This window comes from Prosopis cineraria, unplaced genomic scaffold (assembly GCF_029017545.1).
Source record: "Prosopis cineraria cultivar Desert tree isolate PC_DT_omini unplaced genomic scaffold, ASM2901754v1 PC2, whole genome shotgun sequence".
NCBI lineage: Eukaryota > Viridiplantae > Streptophyta > Magnoliopsida > Fabales > Fabaceae > Prosopis > Prosopis cineraria.
Window position 1 is genome coordinate 3,170,600 of NW_026555333.1, and position 24,955 is coordinate 3,195,554.

A 24,955-nucleotide genomic window follows, 5' to 3' on the forward strand; every position below is an offset into this window, starting at 1 on the left:
CTAATTGTGACCATCTCTCCCTCCCTCGCCCCCTTCTTATAGGCCCCCACTCACTACTGCTTCCTTACTCCCACAAAAATATTTAGGGAAAATAGCATTAAAGGGCCACTGGATGAAATTTATTTTATATAAGGACCAAATGATTTCTTATTTAATATGCAATCCCCTAGTTCTTTGAAATTAATTTTGTAAGCGAAATGATAGAATTGCATCTCAAGTTAATTTTTTTTTAAAGTAACCCCCACCGTTGTCAATGCCAACCATTGAACCATCATTGGCAGCAAGGTTGTCAAAGCCCTTACTGTTGGCAACAAGTCACCGAAGCTTTAGTGCTAGCGACATTTTATTTGAGAAATAAGCTTTTTAGCTAATCAAGGAAGAGTTTGATCCCATGACCCTCTGCTACCTAAAAAGTTTAGTGGCCTAGTGGCCACTAAGCCCTTTAATAACATATATCAAAAAAATATATAAGTAATAAATTAAGCTTTTAACCACTTCCATATAATAACATAATAGTGTGTTATTAATTTATGAACGGAACTTGTTATTTTGTAAATGTTACTTGCTAATCTGACATAAACAATTACAAATTAGGGACTTTAAAACTCACACATTTTACTTGTTAAATGTCTCAATGTATTATTGTCAATCATGAATAGATTGTTGTCAAAATCAGACGGATACTTGTTAATGAATAACTAAGATATACAACTAAATATTTTCTATTAATTTTTCTAATTTGTTAAAACCATAATAGATTCTTGTTAATCTCAAATGAATTGTTTTTATTTTACAAATGTTACTTGTGATTGACAACAACACATCGAGATGTTTAACAAGTAAAATACGTGAAGTTATAAAGCTCACAATTTGTAATTGTCCATGTCAGATTAACAAGTAACATTTGTAAGATAATAACAATTCATTCAAAATTAAGAAAAATCTATTATGGTTTTAACAAATTAGACAAAATGATATGAAGGGTTTAGTTGTACATATTAGTCATTTATTAACAAGTATCTTTTTGGTTTTAACAATATCCTATTCGCGATTGATGACAATACATTGAGATGTTTAACAAATAAAATGTGTAAGTTTTAAAGCCCCTAATTTGTAATTGCTCATGTCAGATTAACAAGTAATATTTTTAAAATAACAACAATTCATTCAAAATTAACAAGAATATATTATGATTTTAGTAAGTTAGAAAAATTAATAGCAACGGTTTAGTTGTACGCATTAGTTATTTATTAACAAGTATTCATTTGATTTTAACAATAACCTATTTGTGATTGACAACAATATATTAGGACGTTTAACAAATAAAATTAATGAATTTTAAAGTTCTCAATTTATAATTGTCCATGTCATATTAACAAGTAACATTTATAAAATAACAAGTTCTGTTCAAAAATTAACAACACATCATTATGTTATTACATGAAAGTGGTTAGAAGTTTGGTTTACTAATTATTATTTTTTTTTTTGCTATATGTTATATGCTATATGGAAGTGGCTACCAAGCTTTTTAAGTGCTAAGGGTCATAGGATCAAACCCTCTCTTGACCATCTAAAAAGCTCATTTTTCAAATAAAATATCGTTGACACTGGAGCTGCAGTGACCTGCCACCGGCGGTTCGACAGCCGATGATAGTGAGAGTTTATTTTTTTTCAAGTTTTTTAACTTAAGGGGCAATTCCTTTATTTTACTTACAAAATTAATATCAAAAAATGACAAGAGGACTACAGAGCAAATATAAAATTATTTGACCCTTATGTGATGTGAATTTTACATATCCTTAAATGCTATTTTCCCAAATATTTAATATAACACAGAAGACCCCCTCTCTTTTCCATTTCACACATATTCCCTTATCCGCTCATGGCCACGCTCCGTACAGTTCCTGGAATTCCCTTTCTGTCATTATCGTAACAAAAGCTACGGATATCTCTCTCTGTTATGCTATATGCCAGCGTTAGCCTCTGCCAAGAAGACATCGTGTTGGGGCTCTTTTATTATTATAATTTCTCTCTCTCCTTCCTTTTCACTTAGTGTTTATTTAACGTGAGTGGGGCGTTCGATTCAATTGACAAACAAATGGAAATGGGGTGAAGTGCTGTGTCATGGCATATGCATTTAACCAAAAAGTGGATGCTATGTAAGAGAGCACGCCATTTCGCAAATAATGCAAACCAAATTAAACAGGCAATCTACTCGCCGAATCTGATCTGTCTCCAATTAATTTAACTAGATGTATTTTTTGTACGTTTTTGCAACGGAAATTATATTTTATAGTGATGATTGTAATATTGTCAGTGAAATTATATTCATGAATTAATATAATATTCTTTATAATTTGAGCTAAAGTAGCAGCAAAATCATGTGATTTTGACTCTAATAACAACTTGCAAGATAAAATCTTCTGAAGTTTAATAATTAGTTAGCTCCATACAGATCATCCGAGACCATCGAATATTTAACAGTGCGAATGACGCGCGCTCGGGTGGTAATTAATATCTAAATATATATACCGCTGAAACGCATGTTGTAAACGTCAAAAGCATCACAATCATTTAATTAATATTGAATTAGATCGGGGTTTAGTTGAGTCGTCCAATCCAGTCTACTGATGGAAATTTGGTTGGCTTGTCAATCATCCGCCTGGTCAAAGAAAACAGAAAATAATTAGATTGTTATTGTATTCATGGAATTTTGATGTAACTTCGAGTAAAATTCCTTCAGGAAGACACTAAATTCCATTAAAACTCAGTTTCGTATTGGATATTGAAAGTGAATGGAATGGAGTGCTTTATCCTCTCGTAAGGGGGATGGAGTTGATAAATGGATGTTTGATTTTTATGTTAAAAAAGGGAAATGAGAAACCAATAATGAACTGAAAGCAACAAATAAGATGCTTTTTTTTTTTTGGAGTTGAAAACTTTTTCCGAAAGTGGCCGTTTGGCAACCGGGTCAGAAACACCAAGTTTGCTCATCTTTCTCATTTCAATAATGGTTTCAACAATGGAGGACAGCTTTCAAAACGATGTCTGGTAGCCAGTTGGTTAATCAGTATTAATTATTAGTATTATTGTTATGTTGAATTAGTTAACGGGGGTATTAACTTAGGAATCTTTGATCATCGGCATCCATTATTCTTAATCTAGTTAGAGGTTAAATCTGAAGCTTAATTAACTCCGATGATACTATACTATATCTTAAAATCATTGACATGCATGCATATACAGATCAGATATTTGTTGCCTCATGATTAAAGAGAAAGTGGCGTATAAATTATGTTGATTGATGAGTGAGAATAAATTTTAAATGTGAATCTCGTGGGGTGCTGAAATATGTGCTCGGTGACGAGTTAGTTTTAGCTTAAGGCTAATTAAGAGAGTGAAATGAAAAGAATTAAAAGAAAAGATGGTGGGTTTCGTATTTGGAATCCAATAAGCAGAGGGAGTGGGTGGAATCCCACAAAGTAAAAACCAGGGCCGGGCAAGCACTAGCAACAGCAACAGATGCTTGCTCCATTGTGTATAGGTGTCAGGTTGGCGTAAAGAAACCAAACCCTCTCGTTTCTCATTTTTCTTTACCACGCATGCATGTGTCTCCACCCTTTATTTATTTTTATTATCGAAACAAATACACTTCTCATTCAATACTTTAGAACCCATCAGTAATTCTCTTTAAAATAATTGGAAGTTAAATGGGTATAACTGGGTCATGAGTAATGAGAAGAGAGACGCATGATTTATTATAGGGTTAAAAGATTGCCTTGAAATTTTTTTCCAGAAACACCTAGCATTTTAAACTTTTTTTGAGACATTTTGCCTTGAAAGTTTCAAAAGAAGAGCATTTTCACCCTACCATTAAATATAAAAAATATTAACCATTAAACTGAAGTTTGACCAAAGATATTTTTATCTTTTGCCCTCATTCCTTATGTGTTTAGCCCCTGGTTTCATTCTCAGTAAATTCTTTAACTTTTCTTCCTTCAATAAATAAAAATAAAGATCGAGAAACACAAAAACAAAGGAGGGCAAAATAGTAAAATATCTAAGTCAAACTTCAATTAACGGTCAACATTCCTAATATTTAATGATGGGATGAAAATGCTCTCCTTTTAAAACCTTTGATGGCAAAAATGCTTCAAAAAAGAAATTTAAAATGCTAGGTGCTTTTAAAGAAAAAGCTCCAAGGCATTTTCACCCTTTAACCCTATTAGAAAAAATAATAATTATGGTCCTCATTAGATCATTAATTATAATTAGAAGCCCCAAATTATTGAAATTTTAATAATAGATCATGATCCTTACTTGAAATTGAAAACATAAATGAGTTTATAAAATTATTTTCACTTGAAAAATAAAAAAAGATACTGCTAAAATTATTATGATGGATTGACTATTGTTAATTGAAAAAATTAGGATCCACACTTGGAATGGGTTGTTTCATAATATGAAACTAAACTTTACTTGTAAAACTTTCAAAGGCACTTACAAATATAAGATAGTCATTTGAAAATTCACCAAAATCACTTTTGAATATGAAACCAATCACTTGTTAATTTTTATATTTGTCAATATATAGGTAAACAATTTAAAAAATAAAAAAAAGATATTATTAAAATTATCATCATGGGTTAGGACCATTGTTAATCTCAATTGAGAAAATCAATTAGATCCCAAGTGTTTTGAGTTGGGACTATTGAAATTATTATTATGGATTAAAATTATTGTTAATGACATTTCTAAACATGAATCTTGGTTTTTTCAATTGAAATTAACAATAGTTGCAACCTATAATATTTGTAGACTCATATATTTTTAATTCTAAGTAAGACCATGATTTACTATTAGAATTTCAATAATTTGGGTTCATAATTATAATTAATGGTCTTGTGGATTCTTAATTGTCATTTTTCCAAATTAGTAACAAAAAAATAATTGAAAATATAAATGGATAGTTTGATATATATATATATATATACACTCACGTCACGTGTGTGTGTGTGTGTGTGTGTGTGTGTGTAATGGGTAAGTAGTCTAGTCAAGCTTTTGCAATTACCATATCGTGGAATCTCGGGGAAAGAATGGAGATAGAAAGAGAACGATTTGCTTATTTGCTGCTGATGCTGACATGGCAACAGCACAACATGTTATATATTTTTGGCGGAAATATATAAAAACGTAATTGATAATGCGATCCATGGCGGGGATAGCGATAAAGTTAGTACTATTCCTGGAAGGGAATATACAATGCAAGGGTTTTATCCTTAGTGGAGGAAATGATGACGGGACACGTTAAGTGAAAGCAGCGAAGGTACAAAGTAAGTGTCCAGTTAATTGATGAAAAGTGAAAGCTGAAGAAACTCGCAGCCGCAGCCATTCACTGCTGCCTTTTTCCATTTTGTCTCCCTCTTTCTCAATTCAATATCCAATACCACAATTAACTCACAATTAATCAATACTCACTAATTGGAAGAGCAAACAACTATTAACCTGTGATTAAAATCCAAATAATTCTACGAGAATGAAAAATTTCAGCTATCCATGGTTTGTTTATACAAGAAATTCATGTACCCACCCATATAACAAGGAATACAGAACTAGCTAGGAAGAGATGAGAGAGCCAGGAAAGGGGAAAATTAGGAACGAAGCTTCAAAATATAATCCGATGTGGGTTCACTTCTAGGATATATCAAAACTCAATTCATATTTTAAAATGTTCAGGCCAAAAAGGGAAAATTAAGGGATAAAAAAACTATCTTTTGATATAAATACACACCCTTGAGTTACGTTGATGCGATGGCATCGAATATAAAATGATGACTTTTATATAGAAGGACTCGTAAAGAAAAAGTTGTGCGTCAATACTCGTTGAAGCAAGCAATGGATGAACAAGCAATTCAAGAACATTCTGTTATGAAAGAGAATGCACAGCAATGAAAACAATCATAGAGTACGAATAATATCCTGGTGCACGGGAAAGAGATAACAATATTCTATATATATATATATATATATATCAAACTTCGTTTGATTCCATCACACTCTCATCTGCTTCGTTTTAAATGTCTTTAAACATTACATATTAATTAATATCAACATCATGCTAATTAATTCAAGGATAGAATTCTTGTTACAACCACAATAATGGTGCAAATGCAACTGTTAATAGTAATATATGGCAGTTTACAGACATGTGCTATTTATAGAGACCATCATTGGAATAAGGGTTGAAGTAGATGAGTGAAAATTTGAGATTTGGACTCACTCAATAAATGTTTCAATTACAGCCATATGATTTTATCAATACTTAAAACTTATAAGATATATTTTCCTCCAAAAATGTAAAACAATTTTTCAATTAGAATACTTCTTGAATATGTTGTCTCTTCTAAAAATTTAAAATTCAATGTTTTTTAAATATTATATGATAAAATCTCTGATAATCATTCAGTTAAAATTGAACTATTGTTGGTGCATGTGCCTTGTGAAACGTTCATTAAATGAATAAACTTTAAGCTATTCACCAAATTTAAATATAAAAATTTGTGGTTTACAGAAGAGACGGCAATTAGCTGGAAACATATGAGACTCGATTTAATTAAATTTAAATCTTTAACATGTGTGGTATTTTATAAATGCTTTGTGAACAGTTTAAACCCTTGATGATGATGATGATGAAGAATATATGTGATCTAATTGCGGGAATGATTATCGAGTTCTTAGTTTATATTACTACGATCTGAAAGATTTCGAGTGGTGAGTGGCGAGAATAAACTATACATGATAATACATTTAGTGGTGAACACATCAGGATATTGAAGAATGAATAAAAAAAAGAAACCAAATTGGATAACTACTTCAAAGGAGATGGTCAATTGTAGGATCCTGAGGGTGCTGGTCGATTCATTCATCCTTTTTAAGCTGGGCTCCATTATATTATTAATTTTAATTTATTACTAGGATAGAATATATACTCGAATTGTCATTAAAACAAAGAATATATACTCGAAGAATATAATGAAGAGTACCACTTAATAATATATATCATTAAATTGGAATTATTAAACCATCTGAGATTCTTCATTGCTCAAACTACTCCTAATTAACTATGTCATCTGTATATAATATACCTTCTCGGCGTACTTAATTTTTTTTGGCCAAAATATGCAATTCAAATAAATCAACAAGTCAACAGTACAGAAGGAATCAGCTAAAACAGCAAAATAATAATAATAATAATAATAATAATAATAATAATAATCAACAAAAAGGAGACAGCAAACAAGAAAGCAACGTAAAAACCTCCTTGGCGTACTTAATTACAGAACGGAAGTTTCAGATTATATTCATCTTTATACATTTTAGAGTACTTTTCCTAAGTACACTAGTACAATAAAAACCTGTGCTCGCTTGGGGTATTCATGTCGGTTAATAATATAAAATAAACGTAAAAAGTTCAGGAAAAAAAGAACCAACATATAAAATATATTATTCATATTTTAGAAAAAAAATTAAAAAAAATCTTCACTAGTTTTAGTAAAAACTGACATAGAAAGGTGAGATTCTATGACAGGCTTATAAATCAACATGAAATCTTCTAGAAATTACCCGACTCATTTATTTAAAAGGTCACGATGATGATACACCATGCGGAGAACAATAATACTGCACAAGATTAAATAAAAAAAGCTGTCACGCTCATTATTTGTTAAATTAATAACAATTTTATAAAATAAGAATTTGTTAAATAGTGCTAGAAAGATATCTATTTGGCATATTAAGCATACAAATAGTAGAATAGTAATTAATAGGAAGAATGAAAGATAGGTTTCAAGATGATAAATTAATTTAAATAAGGTCTTAAGTATCGAACTCTAGAAATGTGCAAGTTTATTTCTCAATCTTGTAACTTCGATAAGATGAATTTATAATTTATTTTTTAAATTTTAATGGCTGAAGAATGAATAAATTTATTTTTTCTATTAAAATTTAAAATACAGATTATTATAATGAAATTATAAGATTGAGAGTTGAATTTATAAATCCCTCAAGTTTGGCAGTTGAGACTTAATGGAAACCTCTCGATCACTCTCCCTGATTAATATGACCCAATAATATTGTAGAAGTAATATTCAACCATACAACAACTTACTTAACTTATTTTGTTATTAATGTTCATATATAGCCCGCTACAACATTTATATCTCGTGCTATTTCTTGACACCTCACCGCGTACGTGGCCATTAATAAAAATTTGAGAATAACGAAAAGTAATTTAGCTACTTAAATTTAAAAATATGTTAAAATGATGTTATAGAAATATAATGTAAAAAATAATTTTTTGAACGTGAGAAGTTCTAATTACAATTTTTATTTTTTGTAATCTAACAATTTATTATTACCAGGAAAATTTCATATTACATGATTTATTACGGCATGCCTCACTTATTTTAATTTCAATTTGTTATTTTTTTTACAGTTTATTACTCCTGTACATGTTAAAAATATAAACACATTATTTTATCTCTGAGCTGATTATTTACCCTTGTAAAAATTAAAAGCTAATGTAAAAATTACATAGACAAAAATATGTTCGCATGATATTGGAGGGTCCTTCCTACATTATAATTACCTTGCGGCTTCATAATCAGTGATTATCATTTTATTTTGGCATACGTGAGATATAAAAAAGTTAATTAAAATAATAGATATAAAAATAGTTTTTTTTTTGTAATAGTGGTAGGCTGTTAGGCCCCTTTTGATATCTATGAATCATGAATTTAAAAATGAAAATGGAATCAGAATTTAAGTTTAAAAGTGGTTGATAGTCTTGAGTTGAAATTCTTAAGACTTATAATTTTAGCAAAATTGTTGGAATTTAATTCCATCTTTATCACTATGGAATTTGTTCAATTCCATAAAGTTGCTATTGTGAGACGTCTCTACCCTCCCCATTATCTGCTCCCATTTTCCGTCATCGATCATATAGAAGGAGTTGCAGGTGACCCATGACACTCGGTTGATCGTGTGCTTTATCTCGCGAACAACATGATCGTGGACAGGGCTCAACCTGTCGAGGCAGGTGTCATCATCGGTTATGGCATCGCTCACCTAAGATGATGTTACTCATCTGCAGGTGCTCGAACTCATGGAGGCTCCTGTCCACCGGCCACCACCCACAACATCTCCCTCTTCTCCCTCCCTCTCTCTCTCTCCCCCTTTCCCTTCCCCTCTTCCTCCCTGGCATTCGAGAAGTAAATCTGCAACGACTTGAGGATGAAGAAGAGATCATCGTCAGTCATGGCAGCGCTCACCCAAGACGGTGTTGCTCATCTACAAGTGCTCGAGCTTGTGGAGACTGGACACTGCCAACAACATCTCTCTCTTCCCCCTCCCTCTCTCTCTCCCCATTTCCCTCTCTCTCTTCCCCTCTCCCTCCATGGCATTCCAAAAGTAGATCTGCAGTAACTTGAGGATGAGGAAGAGGTGGGTTGATTCGCCTCTTGCAAGTCTAAAATCTCTCCAATATTGTTTATGTTCTGAAAAAAATCTTGTGATTTATATCAAAATCTTGTATATGAGTTGAAGTTGTTGATGCATATTTGCAGATGAACATTGAAATCATGGCTAGTGGAAGGAGAGGTGTGCTGCAACTTTTCTTTAGCAAGGGGCATTTTGATATTTTTATTATTTTAAATGCATATAATTATTAAAATTATATTAGGATTCCATACGCATATCAAATAAACTTTTATAACTTAATTTAATTTTGATTCTAATTTTAATTTTAATTTTAATTTCATTAAAAATTCTTTTATTACATCAAACGAGGCTTTAGTTTATTTTAAAATATAAAATCTACCCTAATTGTAATAAGTAGTATCACGAACTAGGCTGATTTCAACCTTTAAACAGCACGATATAACAATAAATACAAGGCACATATTTCTATTGAAGTTGGGTGGAATATGTCCTAGGGTGTCACCTCATGTGACAACAAATGTCAATTGTAGCATTGAAGCATAAATAAACGAGAGAATGATTCAAGGAAGGGGATGATACACGATAATGGTGAAAGACGTCGGCATAAATGTGGTGGGTGAGGGTAATCGATCGAAGAGAATATAAACACACCCATGTTGGTGGCTATTACTTTAAATGAAATATTCCGATTTTGCTTGCTTTAACTCGTAATGCATTCGATCTTGCATCATACTCGATCTGTTACCCAAATTTCCTTTCCTGTTATTGTTAAAATATATCATCGACTCTATTTCACCCTCCTTCAAATTTTTCTCTTTCCGGAACTTAATTTCTCTCTCATCCAAAAAACAAAAAAAAGGTCCAGATGCTTCTCTCCCTCTCACAAACAATATTCAAATTTTGAAATGTGCAGATTTTTCTAGACATTGTCAAACATTTCTTCCTCTCCAAGAGTATTAAAGGCGGTGAAGAAAAATCTAGATTGTTGAAGAACACTGTAAACCGACATCAGAGGGTGAACTATAGAGTTGTGTGTGAGAGGGAGAAAGAAACCAAAATAAGTGTACTGTGAACTGTGAAGTGTGTGCTGTGCAGCGAGTGGAGGAGTAAAGAGAGAGGTGACTTGAGGAAAGTGTGTGAGGATTGGGATTCGGTTTCGAATGAGCACCGTCGTGCTCAGTACCAAAACACTGTCATTTGATAATTTTTTTTTTCGTTTTTTTAAATCACAAATTTATTATTAATTTATTATAATAATAAATAATTATTATTTTAATATTTAATAAATTAATAAATACTAAGATGTTAAAATTAAACTTGAATAGTTTAAATAAAAATTTTGGTTTGAACATTGAGAATTGTACTGAAAAAAATAAAAAATGCTTTGAATAATTTAAAATAAAAGTTGAGTCTAATAAAATGAGCTAGTTTCTTGCACTGTAATAAATCAATGTTTGAATTTCTATTAAGAGAAGTACCTATATATTTAATACCTAATTATGCCTTAAATGATATTATCTCTCATAGGTAAATAACCGTGCAAAATCAATAAAATCAAAAAAAATATTTAGTTACAATTTTAATTTTTTTAATACAGTTCTAAACTGTTCAAACCAAAACTTATATGTGAAATGTTCAAGTCAAATTTTAATGAATTAATCTGTTCAGATTTAATTTTAACATCTTAATATTTATTTTTTATTAAATATTAAAATAATAATTTTATAATATTTATTTATTATTATTATAATAAATTTGTGATTAAAAAAGCAAGAAAAAAAAAAAACACTGAGCACCATGGTGCACCGAAACTGATTCCGTGAGGATTGGAGTTTAACACAAATTGAGTGAGAAAGAATAAAATAAAAGTGTGTGTGTGTGTGTGTGTGAGAGAGAGAGAGAGAGAGTCTGAAGAGTCACGTGAAGAAGAAGAGTGATAAGAGAAAAGTGTCTATTCTCTAATCACTTTACAATAAAAGTTTCTTTTCAATTGAAGTTCTGCCTTCCTTATCCAAACTCATATCAATTATTTGGAAGTTCCCCACCCCAAATTCCTACAGTCGTCTTCTTCTCTTGATTTTTTCAGATATCAAGTACTTACGCGCACATAGCTGTTGGCATGTGGGTTGTGGCTTTCGGTGGTGTCGGGTGTGGGTGACGAGGCCTGATAGATAGAAGCCCAAACCACGGGTGCATGGACCAGGCTTGGCCTAGCTCACTATGTTCGATTGCTGGCAATGCATAATAAAAAGCGAGGAAGGCGACGGTATACGGTTACATCATCCAAAAGGACGAAACAGGGCTTGAGCAACAATCAATGCCCCATTATTGTTAACTAGTCACGGGATACATTGAATCTTATAATTGACAAATTAGAAATCAAGATACTATAAATTAAATAAAAGTTCATTGATGTAATAAAATAAAATAATTTTAATATAAAAAATCACGATCTTACTTGTTATTCATGATATGATTAGGGCTATATTAGAAAAATGAGTACATGATATATTTAGTATGCCATAACAACTTCCCCACATATAAACATGAGTTCCACATGCAATTTCATATATCAAAGTAGAATTTTTCATAATATATTTCATATTTTAGTTTCATTAAATGTATCATAAATTTTTCAATAACATTTATCAAATCATACATTTAAAAAATAACTCACAAATAAGCACTAGCATGCACAATAAGTAGGAAAGTGATTACATCTTGCCATAGCTCATAAAAGTAACCACAATTTTTTAGAAGCCCCGTGTTTAAGACACAATAATCAAAATAAATTAAATCTACATGAATTATATAGATAATCAGTAGTGTACAATTTTGTGAGAGAGAGTTAAGCTATTACATAAACTTAAAATCTCAATTATTATCATTTGGGTTCACATATAATCATAGATCTAATTCCCAATTAGCATTAAGTCTTGTCAATCCAATTGAACTTTCAATTATCAATTTTTAATTTTTAATTGATCATAACTTTAAATTTTCATTACTCCAAGTTTGGCCTAGCCAATGTTTTGAAACTCAAATAGGACCAAACAATCTGGTAGCTCAACAGAATAGTTTGGTTAAACCATTTGGATCACTTTTGTATCTGGATCATGGTTGACTCGGTTTATTTTAAGAGAACTAGATTTAACCAAAAAATCAAAGTTAGTCAACCCAATTCAAAAGCAAAAAAATAAAAAAAGAAAGAAATTTAGGATAAGTCATGAATCTCTTCCATCGCCTAGACTCACTCTTTCACCTCTCCTGTAGCTCTAGCAATTTAGCATTTGACTTTGAGATCATAAACTCATGAATTATGATATGACGGCATGCCTCTAACTCCAACATTTTTCTTTGAGATTGTGAGCTTATGCCAACTTGCCTCTGCCTTTAGCTTTAGCGGTCCGAGCATCTAGTTTTTGATATCGAGATCCCAAGCACCATTGACAAATTAATATTTTATTTTATATATTTGTATATGTAAATATTATTTTTATTTAATTTTTATGTCGGTTCGATGTTAGTCTAACCGGTTGAACCATCAAAATTATGACCCATTGTTCTTTATAATTCGATGTTCGGGCTGGGGTTTTTATTAGTGTAGTGGTCAACATAGTTGATGATAAAGGGTTAATTTTTAATTTAGTTACATATACTAAAATTCTCAATTCTCACCTCCAATTTTTAAATTCTTCATTTTAGTTCTAAATCAAATATTTTCTTAGCTTCATCACTTATTAGAAATTTTAATTTATCATTAAATCCTCCAAATATACAAAATACCAAATATTCCTTAATCTTATGGTTAACATCCAAAATGCTAAACTTTGAATTTCATTATTATACGTCCAATTATGCGCACGCGCGCACACACATGTATCAAAGTACAACAACCGAATCCCACAATTCCATTTATCTTGAAACCTTTTATTTATTCTCAAATAGCTTTCAAAAACTACAAGCAAGCCTAAGATTTGCCATTTTCATAGTTATGCCAAATCCTTTTTCAAAGTAAGAATCTTGAGTACTTAAAAGGAGCTCAAATCAAATTCAATTACCATAAGAATTTAAACATAACATCTTTATTAGTTAAAGTTTTTTATCAAAATAATTTATTCGCCAAACATTATGTATATTGATCATACTAAAAATACTTCAAAAATTTGCATTAATTCATTCATAATTAAAAAATTCACACAAACCACTGATTCAACCCTAGACTAATTTTTCAACAAGTATTTCTAAATTATCCATAATCAATTATAAACGTTTCAAGTAATAATTATCTCTAAAAATTGAAATCCTCATTTTAGACCAAAGAGCAATCTTAACATACCTATATATAAAAATGCAAATTTATTTAACAAAATAAACTAATTAAATTTAAGTATTCACTTACTTTAATAATCTTGTGATTGAAACTTCATACCCGTAGTCCGAACCTTAATCATTAAACTTGCTCTACTGCCTTCAATATTTATAGCGTTAGAAAACTCTCATCAGGTATGATAACTTTTGTTAAGGGAGATTTCTCATTTAGAGTGATTAAGAAAACTAATCGAGCTCAGAAGTTTCTCAAACCCCATTGATGGAGTTTCCGTGCGCGCCGCTCGAAGAAAGAACAAAAAGAATGTGCGTGTTGCAGAATGCATATTTAGCTAGGTGCGTGCGTGCGTTAAATTGTGGGACCCCCTTCTCCCTTTTCTTTTCTTTTTAATCCTTTCTCCTCCTTTCTTCCTTTTTTTCCCCTTTAATTTATGCTATATACTCGTTTTATTTCAAAAATATTATATTATGACCTAATAAATTCTGGTATCATCTTCTATTATAATTTAAATGAGTAGACTTAATTTCCATATTTTTTCAAATATAAATTCTCATGTTGTTTAAATAATTATAATAAAATAATTTACAGAATTTATTAATTTCACTCACCGTCATTAATCTTTTTCCTATTTTTAAAATTCATGACGTAGTTTCTTTATCTTTAAAATTTAACTCTTCTTAGATAAATTTTTCCTCAAATAATTTATTTGGTAAATTTTAATTACTATAATTCTCATCAACTTCAAATCAATATTAATAAATATTTACTACTTTAAATTTCACTCAATAAATTGATTTCTATTATCACTTAAATTTTAATGTTAAAATTAAGGTGTTACAGCTATACTGTAACAATCAAGTAGCATTGCAAATAGCAATAAATCCTGTTTTTTACTAGCGAACCAAACATGTTGAAATGAACTGTTAATTTGCAAATTTGCAAGAGAGGGAGTTCGATTAGGAGAAGTGGAACCACGAAAAGTGTGAACAAAGAACAAGTTGGCAAACATAATTACGAAGGCATTTGGGAGAGATAGATTGACATTCCTAGTAAGCAAGTTGGGCATTATGCATTGCACCAACTTGAAGGGAAGTGTTAGAGATATTCAGGATTCAATTATGACTGTGCAGTAATTGTAAATATTTTATAAGCATGATTGTAGGAGAGCCGTTAGTCAGAGTGGACAAAATACAGCCATATATTCAATTGTATCTATTAGGTCCACGTGATGGTATAGGAATCATGCATGAATCTGATTGTATATACACATACACACAGCAATGAACTATTCGAATTTGGCTTCACAATTTCTCAAATAAATATTTTGGGATAGGAGATACGTACTGTGTCACTATAAGCATGCAAATACAGGATTAATTGAATTTATCTTTTATAATAATGGGATTACGATGTCCATGTATATATTATATTGGATATAGCCACTTCACGGTTCACATAGGGCTCGCCTTTTCCATCTATCGTCCCCACCGCACCGTCCTCCTCGTTTGGTTGTTTATTGGCTTTGCTATTCTTGCAGGCTCAGTCGTTATTTTCCTTTTTCTGTTATTCTTTAGCACCAGCGGCCTCGTTGCTGTTCGGACCTCTTATATATTTTTATTGTTTCTTAAAGAAAAGGATCATACGAATGGATTTAAATCTAGTGAGTGACTTAATTAGTACGCTTATTTAATGAACGTCTCATGTGACACAAAAACAATGGTTTAATTTAATCGAACAGCTATCAAAGACTTTTTCATATAATATTCAGAAAATATCAAATCTCAAACTTTTGGAAGGGACATTTATGCTTGCTTTGAATTTTAGAGGGAAATATGCTTTAATAATTTGCAAATATATATTGAGGAAATTCAACGGCCGTAATTGAGACATTCATTAAGTGAAACGCAGTGCTTAAGCCACTCACTGAAACAAAAACAGGTTTAGGGTGAGAAGGGGGATCTGTAAATCCATGAGCTGAGGTAATTTAAAATTTTAAAAATGAAAAGGGGACAAAAATGAAGTCCGTTATTATTTCGGACGCGGCCGGGCGTCACGAAGACTGTGGTTGTTGGGTATTGTTGGAAATTGTGGAGTCCGGGCAGGTGTTTTGGTCACAGATGACGATGGATTCATGAGGATTGGGATGATCCACAGCTGTGGGGGTCATGGTTACGGGTAGCTGCTGCTCAGGCCAATGGGGAGTACTGTCCTTGGCAGGGGAGGGTGGCATGACATCCTTGAATTCTCTGTATTTGCCCCACGCTACCAGATAGAGCCCCACGGACACCACTACTCCCCCAATTATGCTGCCCAGGTGGAGCTGCTCCGACAGCAACAAGCACGCGAGGCTGGTCACGATGATCATTCTCAGCGGATTAAAAGCCGTCACGAACACTGGGCCCATCCTCCTCATCACCACCCCTTGCACGTAATATTGGATCCCCGACGTCACTATCCCCTTCACACACATTCCGTTTCTCATTTAAGCCAATCAGATCTAACTCCCCAATCTACACTTCCACATCAAATCAAATCAAATCAAGGTTCCTATATATATTTACTCACCGAGTAGGCGGGGGCGAAGAACGTGGAATCCCAGGCCACGGACCACGCCTGAGGACGGTGTCGTTCCATGTAAGCCGCCACTCCCGCGCTCTGGAATGACCCCACCAGGCATATCCACGTGGCCAGCGACATCTCCGCCGGGTACTTCCTCAGTGTCACCGCCTGAAAATTGATATTAATTAATTAAAAACAAAAGACCCTTCTAATTTTGCATGGGACCTCGCGGGGCGAAGCTGAGGAGTTACTTGCAAAATGTAGAAACCGGAGAAGGCGATGCAGGCGACGAGGACCACGAAAGAACCCAGCAGCCATTGAGAGCCGGCGGGGTCGCTGACGTTCTCGGGGTGGCCTGACGATCCGCTTGCGACGTCCACGATGGGTCCTTTGTACAGTGCCATCAATAAGGCTCCTCCCACTGTTATCACCGTCCCCATCACCTTTGCTTGGCATCGAATCTCCTTCATCTTCATCCTCTCCATTCTGCACCCATCTCAAGTCTCAACCCACCATTTTCATTCCTTACTCTAAACTCCGACACAAAAACACCCCGTCCTAATTTTCCTTTCATTGTTATTATTATTATGGTTTATTCGTTTTTTTTTTATATATGTGCGTGTGTGTGCATTCAAACGTTATTTTACGCACGTACACACATAAACAAAGACGAGTTAAACATTAAATTAGGTCGTACGCGTGCATGTGTATGTGGATAACTCAAAATTAAAAAGAAGAATGACAGATGCCTCCTCAAATATCAATTTAATTGGCGATATATAATTAATTATCCGATAAATTTTTTTAAAAAATATCTGTAAATATCTGTAAAAATATCAATCAAATAGTTGCAAGTGAGAATCACATTACTAAGATCTATATTTAAAACATAAATGTTTGATTTGTAGTTCAGACTCATGAATTTCTAATAATTTGAATTTATAATTTCAACTTATATTACATGATTTTTTCGAAGTTCTGATTGTAATTAAATTGATATTATTAAATAATAATCTATAATATAAATTCTACGAATTTAACAGAAATGGTATCGGAATTGCAAACATGAATTAATAACGTGTGCGTGTGTGTGTGTGTGTGGATGGAAGTTGATTCAATGTTAATTAATTGGAGGCTGAATTCTGGCCATTCCTTGTATTTAGAGAAGAACGATAGTAAGGATTAAAAAAAGAAAGAAAAGAAAAGAAAAGCAGAAACATGACCTCCTGTACTATTGGGTGTGGACGTGAAATGTGAGGTGGTGACGAAGATCAAATATTTACTGTTTAGTGAATAAGAGCTAACAAATGTTCGCAAGGCACTCAGACAGAACTAAACTGCTACTTATTATCCTAGCCACCAGTCTTAGAGATATTGGTTTTTCATTTCCAACGCCTGTGATAGGATGAGGAGATAATGGATATCAAAGTATAAGATGCGTATATAGCTCTCTACATCATCACCAATACACGTAGTTCGTAACGCAAACACTTACCCAAGAAGGACTGCCAGCACAAAGGTAATGGCGGGCACAGTGTTCATCACGGCAACTACAAAGGAGGCCGAAGTTAATTTCATACCCAAGAGGGTGAAGCACTGATCCAGTATTACTCTGTCCACCAGAAACATCACGTAAATATGTTATTATTATTATAATTACTAATATTCAAACTCTGTATCTAACGAACTTTCATTTAGAGATATATTTATACAAACACGTAATTTAATTTGCAAGCTGAGGCTCGAAAAGAAAACGAAGAGGAAGACGATGATTACTCGACAAAAGCCAGCGCCATAATCTCTGAAAAAATCCGAAACGTCATTTTGGGCCTCACTTTCCTGCAGAAGGATACAAAAGAGATGATGGAGAGCAGAAAGGGTTATTTGCATGGCATGGTTAATTAATAAAGCCAGGGAAGAAGGATGAGAACGAAGAGGACCTCTCAAGAACGAGAGCAAAGGGGCCAAGAGACAAGGCAGCAATGGCGTTACGATAGACGATGAAGACGTAATGGCTCATGCCCTTATTGAGAGCGTCCTTGGCCATAATGTACATGCCCGCCGACCCGAATTGCAGCCCTACCATCAGCAGGTATGGCTTCGCCCCTCTCAACCACGCCCCCGCTTTCTCACAGTATTTCATTTTCACTTCTCTGCTAAGAGATTCTGAATTTCACAGCTTGTTGATGCTTCTATGCCGTTCCATGCATAACCTACCCTTCTTATTTATACATGACGACCTTAATCATCCGTCTCTTCGCTCTATTTTTTTTAATTTTATTTTCAAATTAATATTGTGGAAACCCTACTGTATATGTCAGTACCAAAAGTTGCATAAATGTACGCACCGTACTCCCTGCCTAACCCTTTTTCCTCTTCATTATTTTATTCATCAGATTCGCTCCGTGGATGCCAAAATTATTGCACACAGTGCCTGTGCAACCATGCGAACCAATTCTAGTTCTTGTGGTTCTGTACTTGATTGTTACGACCTCTTTCAATTTATTACTAAATCACTATTGATTAGTTGATTATTTTTATCCAAAAACTTAAAAGACAAAGCACCTGGCCAGCTAATTATACTAACGTTACCCGATGATAATGAAATTTGGATCTTCTAAAATGCTTTTGAGGGTGGAGTAGAAAGAAATTTGATGGGAAGAAAGAAGATAATAGATCCCATTTTTATACGATTCGTATGCACAAAGGTAAAACACATCGTTATATTTTTCTTTATATCTTGCTTTAATAAATGCTGCATTTTGATGATGAGTGCTTTAGAAAATGCAAACCGAAAAGGAAAAAAAAAAGGCAAACTATAATTAAGTTAACTGATTAATAACCAGGATCTTAGTGCGGAGATTAATAAGTACGGTACCCACAGACCACTCGCGTCATGTTCCTAGTCAATGTATCGCCAAATAATATGACGTGGACTCCACGGGTCAACCTTAGACCTAATGTGGTACACAAACAGGTTGTGTCATGTTCCCACCATTATTTCTTTAAATGATAATAAAAGGAGAACTGATCCGAGAAGACTAGTGTCGTGGCACATGATATTCCAGATGAATTGACAAATGATCAAGTGTGGGAGGGCATCCGAAATTCAAAAAATAAAAATAAATAATTAGTATTATATTATTAGTAGTTCAAGAGAATTATTCCACTACGCTACAGAGACACGGAGAGCTCATGTATAATCCAATCTTATATATTATATTTGATAAATTAATTGATAATAACAGTGCCAGCTGAATGTAGGCTCTAGAGATATGGAGGGGTCATCTTTGCATTACTTATTTAATTGATGGTATATATGCGCTCGGGAGCCTGATTCGTGGATGTCATCCTTTGAGGTACACGCACGCATACAGGATCATGAGCTTTCATTTTCAATTTTGTTAGCATTCTCTTCAGTCTTCACAACCGCCTCACCAAATCGATATCATTTGAAGTTGGGATGGGTGAATTTAGGTGAATTTTTTTTAGTATTTTCACTGGTTTTATTATTTTTTATAAAATATAAAATCTTTTCTCTCTCTTTTTTTAAAAAAATCGTTGCATAAGTTCATCAATCCCAATTTTAGAGGATTTACATCCGCTTTTAATAAGACAAATTTAATCACCTAAGTCATCTGTCAAAATATTTAGTGACGTTCTCCTATAGTTGCCTAACAATCCTAAGGAGAACGGACGCGTAATTTATTGGATTATTTGATTTGATGAACAAAACAAACACGATATTATTTCTATATAACAGTCCCCCAACCCCCGGGGCGGGGGGTGGGATCACGCATAAAAATTGCGATATGACGTATAACGTGGAAAACACTAGCTATTCATGTCCGTTGTTTTCATATACAGTAACACGCTCCGTTTTGTATTTATATACTTTTTTTTTTTACTTAATGCACATTCATTAAGAAATATATAGTTAGTTAATTATCTGTTTCTTTTGATCACTTTTTTTTAAAGGGGTCTTCTTATTCGTTTTAATTATAACGGATAAAAAACCATGACAGAAATAAAGGAAATTTGAAAAAAGTGTTGAAAGATTACAGTATGTATAAATAGACTAATGAATACAATTTTTTTCAAAATTTAAAAGAATAAATCTCAATAAATAATATGTTATAAAAATGTGTACAAATTTTAACAAAAATAAGCCTACCCTTCAATTAATTTGTAATTAAGAAATAAAGACCAAAGTAGAAACTAGAAACAAATGAAATTGTGTAATAAACATGGAACTTGTTGTGAAAGAAATTTGTACACGGATCAATGCATCACATCATCTATGATTTGTCAAATGAAAACATGCCATATTAGTATCAATTAAATTAAATAAAATCTTATGTGTTAGTATTTTTAAAGTTTCTTTTCTTGTCTTTTCTTTCTTCAATGTCATTAATGTTGTAGTAAATTTATATTTACAACTAGATGATATATTTTTATTGAACAGGTTATAAATAATACAAGGCACTAGGTCAATGCAAGAATTTCTCCTTGTTACAATTGTTTGTAGTGAATGACTATCATTAAAGTGAGGGGAAAAAAATTAAACATCATGCTAATAATATTTCAAAAAAAAGAAAAAAGAAAAGGCGTGAGTAAAAAAAAAAAAATGATTGCTTAAGCACAAGGCCTTATATCTGGGTTTGCCCAAATGTTAAAAATGCTCTTGGAAGAATTATCTCCAATTAGACCCAAGAATACTCGAGTTTGATTTAGTTAAATAACAATATATAAAAAAGATATTTCAGCAAAAAATCAAATTGAAACATATATAATTAAGAAGTTTTTAACAAATTTCTTGATAATCGTAAGGTTTTTATTTTTTCTTATAAATCAGCTGAAGGAATTTGATAAAAAGATATCAATTATTCTTAAAATTCTGTAATATACTTTTAAAAAAAAAGGATGCTTTGGAGTCCCAAGCGCACGGTGTTATGGGGAATAACCTTCGTTAATTATGTAATATACGTTCTCTGTTTTAATTTTTAAGATATTTTTAATATATCAAAATATAAAATATTTTTTTATTGTTGAGGCTTTTTAAGATTACTTTTCTCTTTAATATTCTTTTACAAATGTAACATGAAATTAAATTAAAGACATTTTTAAAAATTTATATTTTTTGTTCATAAGATTGTAAAGTGCATTTGTACATATAATTTTATTTAAAAATATCTTATAAATTGAGATGAAAGTAATAATATAATTTTTGTAAAAAAATGAATAATATATTAAGTAATGGGTAAATATTTCTTTTACAAATAAAATTTCGAGACGAATAATGAAATTAATCATTATACGTACATACATGGAACATTGGCAGATTTTAGGAAATTCGACAAAAATTTTAATTAGAAAACTACACGTCATATATATATATATATTATTAAATATTAAATTATACGAAGAATTAAATCCAAATCCTCCGCAAAATAATTAAATACACAGAGTCCAATGACCAGTAAAGTACAACAAAAATTTCTACGAAAAAAAAGTAAAGCATAACAAAATAACAACTATATTTAGTTGACATTTATTACATTTAGTTATTATTAATGGACTTTACAGCATTTAGGTGCTGTTTGTTTCAGTTTATTTTATAAAAAATCACTTTTTTTTAACAAACAAACTATTTTGTGGGTTTTCATAACATTTGTTTACAATTTTAAAAATAATTAAGCAAGTAAATTTTTAATTATTTTAAGAAGTTATTTTAAATAGTTTCCAAAAATATTTTAATGTGATATATAATAAAAAATATTTTAAATAGGCAAAATACGAGAAGAAATTTTAAAATAATATAATAATAAGTAATTTTTATAAAATATAAATCAATGGAGAGATATTAAAAAATTTAAAAATAACTAATTAATAATTAATTTTTTATTATTGTAATCAAATATAAAATAATATTTTTTATAAAATCTTTATAAAATAAATCTCTTTTTATAAATTTTTTAAACTATTAAAATTTATAATTTTTTTAATCTTAAACAAACGTTACTTTTATTGCATTGTGAGGGATCTATCTAAATATAATTCTATGGCATTTCCCTCTTATTTAACTCTTATAAGTGATATAGCTAGTAGCTTCCCACTCAGCAAGCAATATCAAAGCGATCATAGATCAAGGAAAATTCCCCTTGTCATCAGAGTGAATAGGGACAGCGCGACACGAATAATGGAAATACGCCGAGAACACAATAAAACAAGTTATATAATTATTAATTAATTAATTAATGGATGACGCTTGATAAGTAGATATCCAAGTGCTAGTGCTTTCTACATCATTAGACATTAGCCAAAGTGTTGAAAAGGATGGCCGCTGGTTTTAATGCTTTTGTCTGCTTCAGCATACATGCACCAGCAGAAATTTCGAAGCCATTAATAGGAGATTCAGTGGCTATGTCGTGTTTTGCACCTTGTTGCACTTCCAAAACTTGTTATGGAATTAAGTTTATAGTTTTAAAATATTGGAAATGAGAATAGCGTACAGAATCAAGGGTTCTTACAATTTTTTTGGAGATTGGAACGTAACGGCTTAAAAACATTTCGATTATATTTTTGGATTTTTGAGAAAATTAAAGAAATTAAAATGAAAAATTTCAAATTTTGTCATTTTTTTAAAATTTACCCACATAAACTCTTTCCAATCCAAAATGTTTCCCCCCTTGAGGAAGTATAACAAATATTTTCAAAATAAATAGGTTATTGGGTATTTGCGTGTGAAGCATGGACATGATATCTCATAAGGCTAATCATTTCAGATATGAATAAAGTAACAAATATTTTAATGCACACACTCACACACATATATATCAACACACTTTGCTCGAAATATATATATATATATATATATATCAACACTCACATGTCAACGTAATATTAATTGGGCAACATAGTTATACTGCAAGTTTTATACACGCCTTTTTCCCTCCAAAGTAAAACTTGAGGCTTGCAGTTGGATTAGACTTGAAATATCAATGAAGGTTTAATATTAACTGAACACCTAATATGCTGCGAGAGAGTGTAACTATCTCGGGAAGTTAAAACACATGCATGCCATGTTCTATGCCCTTACTCGGCCCCAAAAAAATCAGGAGTTAAAATTTACATCATTTTCCTATATCCATCTACCGATTCATAACCTAACCGCACACTAGTTTCCTTGACACACACACACACACACACATAACAGTTATACATATTCATTCTTTATTTTCTAATTCGTGTTTTTTAACGACTGCGTCGAATATTCTGGATTATTTTATACAATTTATTTACATTGTCTGGGTTCGATGGGGTGATAATTCCTAGCTGAACCCAATACTGAGAGAGCATTTGGACAAAGACGCAACAACTTGATCGATGACATCCTCTCCTTGCGTGTTCAGCATGCCCAAACTTTTTCTGCTAGCCACGTATAATATATAATTGATTTTTCCCTTATCAGTATTATTATGCTGATGATTATGTTGGATGACGTGGGTGAAAAAATTAGGCACTGACTAGAGGTCCATTTGGTCCGTGAAATCATATGAGAAAAGGGGGTTGGGAATTGAAGCGTGAAAAGGATGATTCGAATTAAAAATAATAATTAAAAATTATTATAAAAAAGAGAGAGAGAAAATAGTAAAGACAATACAAGAATTTTAATATGAAAAAAATCTCTAATGTAAGTGACAAAACTCACGACGAGAGAGAAATTATTTATTTCACTCTAATCGTCTCACTGTTATGAGAGGGTGGGGAGACGAGAGAGAGAGCTTATAAAACAATTTAAAAGATTAACTTGATTAATAAATAATATTTCATAAAATATCAATTATAAATATAATTAATAGAGATGTAATAGATTTTAGGAAAAATATCAATCAAGAATCATTGGAGAAAATTTGTATCAGTCAAAGATTATTTATTGTCAAAATTTAAATGGATAATTGTTGATTTGAGTTAGTTTTTTATCAACAAATATCCATTCAGATTTTAACAATAACTTATTCTAAATTAATAATAGTTCATTCGAGCTTTTTTTCATTTAGGTTTTAATAACAAATAATTTCTAATTGATATAAATTTCCTCCTGCAGTCCTTCATTGCTAATTTTCCTAGATTTTAAATCAAGATAAATAAAAATAATTTATAATTATAGAAATTAAATGTGAGTCATAGTTTCAACCGAAAAAATTAAAACAGCCAAGGTTAGTGCCTAATTTTCCAATGCCTTGAGTAATTGCCCCATATCAAGTACGCTGTAACAGGTTTTAGAGAAAAGGGGGGGGGGGGGGGAATACGGCATAACATAATCAGCCAGAGAGTTGGGAATACTTGTGGATTGGGATTGATTCCATTTGAAGTGGGAAGTGGTGATGACCAACAGAATGCCTCTCTCTATCTCTCTCTCAACGTTGAAATTAGCATTGTTTGAAGTTGCCGTTTAGATATGGTGGGAGATGGATCAGGAATATTATTCGATCAATGTAATAAAAAACCGGTATGGGTATACGCAGCCAGAGGCGAATACAAGTAGAAAGAAAGTTTAACTAGAAG

General features: G+C 31.8%; 1 protein-coding gene across 1 annotated transcript; it reads right to left on the reverse strand.

Moving 5' to 3' along the window:
• Positions 1-15,109: 15,109 nt before the first annotated feature.
• Positions 15,110-18,572, reverse strand: LOC129303682 (WAT1-related protein At4g08290-like). The gene is made up of 6 exons (XM_054943156.1): positions 18,328-18,572; positions 18,164-18,226; positions 17,883-17,999; positions 16,639-16,873; positions 16,394-16,555; positions 15,110-16,286 (listed from the first exon to the last, which is right to left on the reverse strand). Exons 1-6 carry the CDS (start codon positions 18,528-18,530, stop codon positions 15,879-15,881), a joined length of 1,188 nt encoding a protein of 395 aa, XP_054799131.1. The 5' UTR covers positions 18,531-18,572; the 3' UTR covers positions 15,110-15,878.
• Between the last annotated feature and the right edge of the window lie 6,383 nt (positions 18,573-24,955).

Bases quoted from the DNA above. Each gene is read 5' to 3' on its own strand.
- LOC129303682 (XM_054943156.1), bottom strand. From the start codon at position 18,530: ATGAAATACTGTGAGAAAGCGGGGGCGTGGTTGAGAGGGGCGAAGCCA. The intron at 18,000-18,163 runs GTAATCATCGTC...TCTGGTGGACAG, and splicing joins ATGGCGCTGGCTTTTGTCGA to AGTAATACTGGATCAGTGCT. The intron at 16,287-16,393 runs GTGAGTAAATAT...ATGTGTGTGAAG, and splicing joins TCTTCGCCCCCGCCTACTCG to GGGATAGTGACGTCGGGGAT.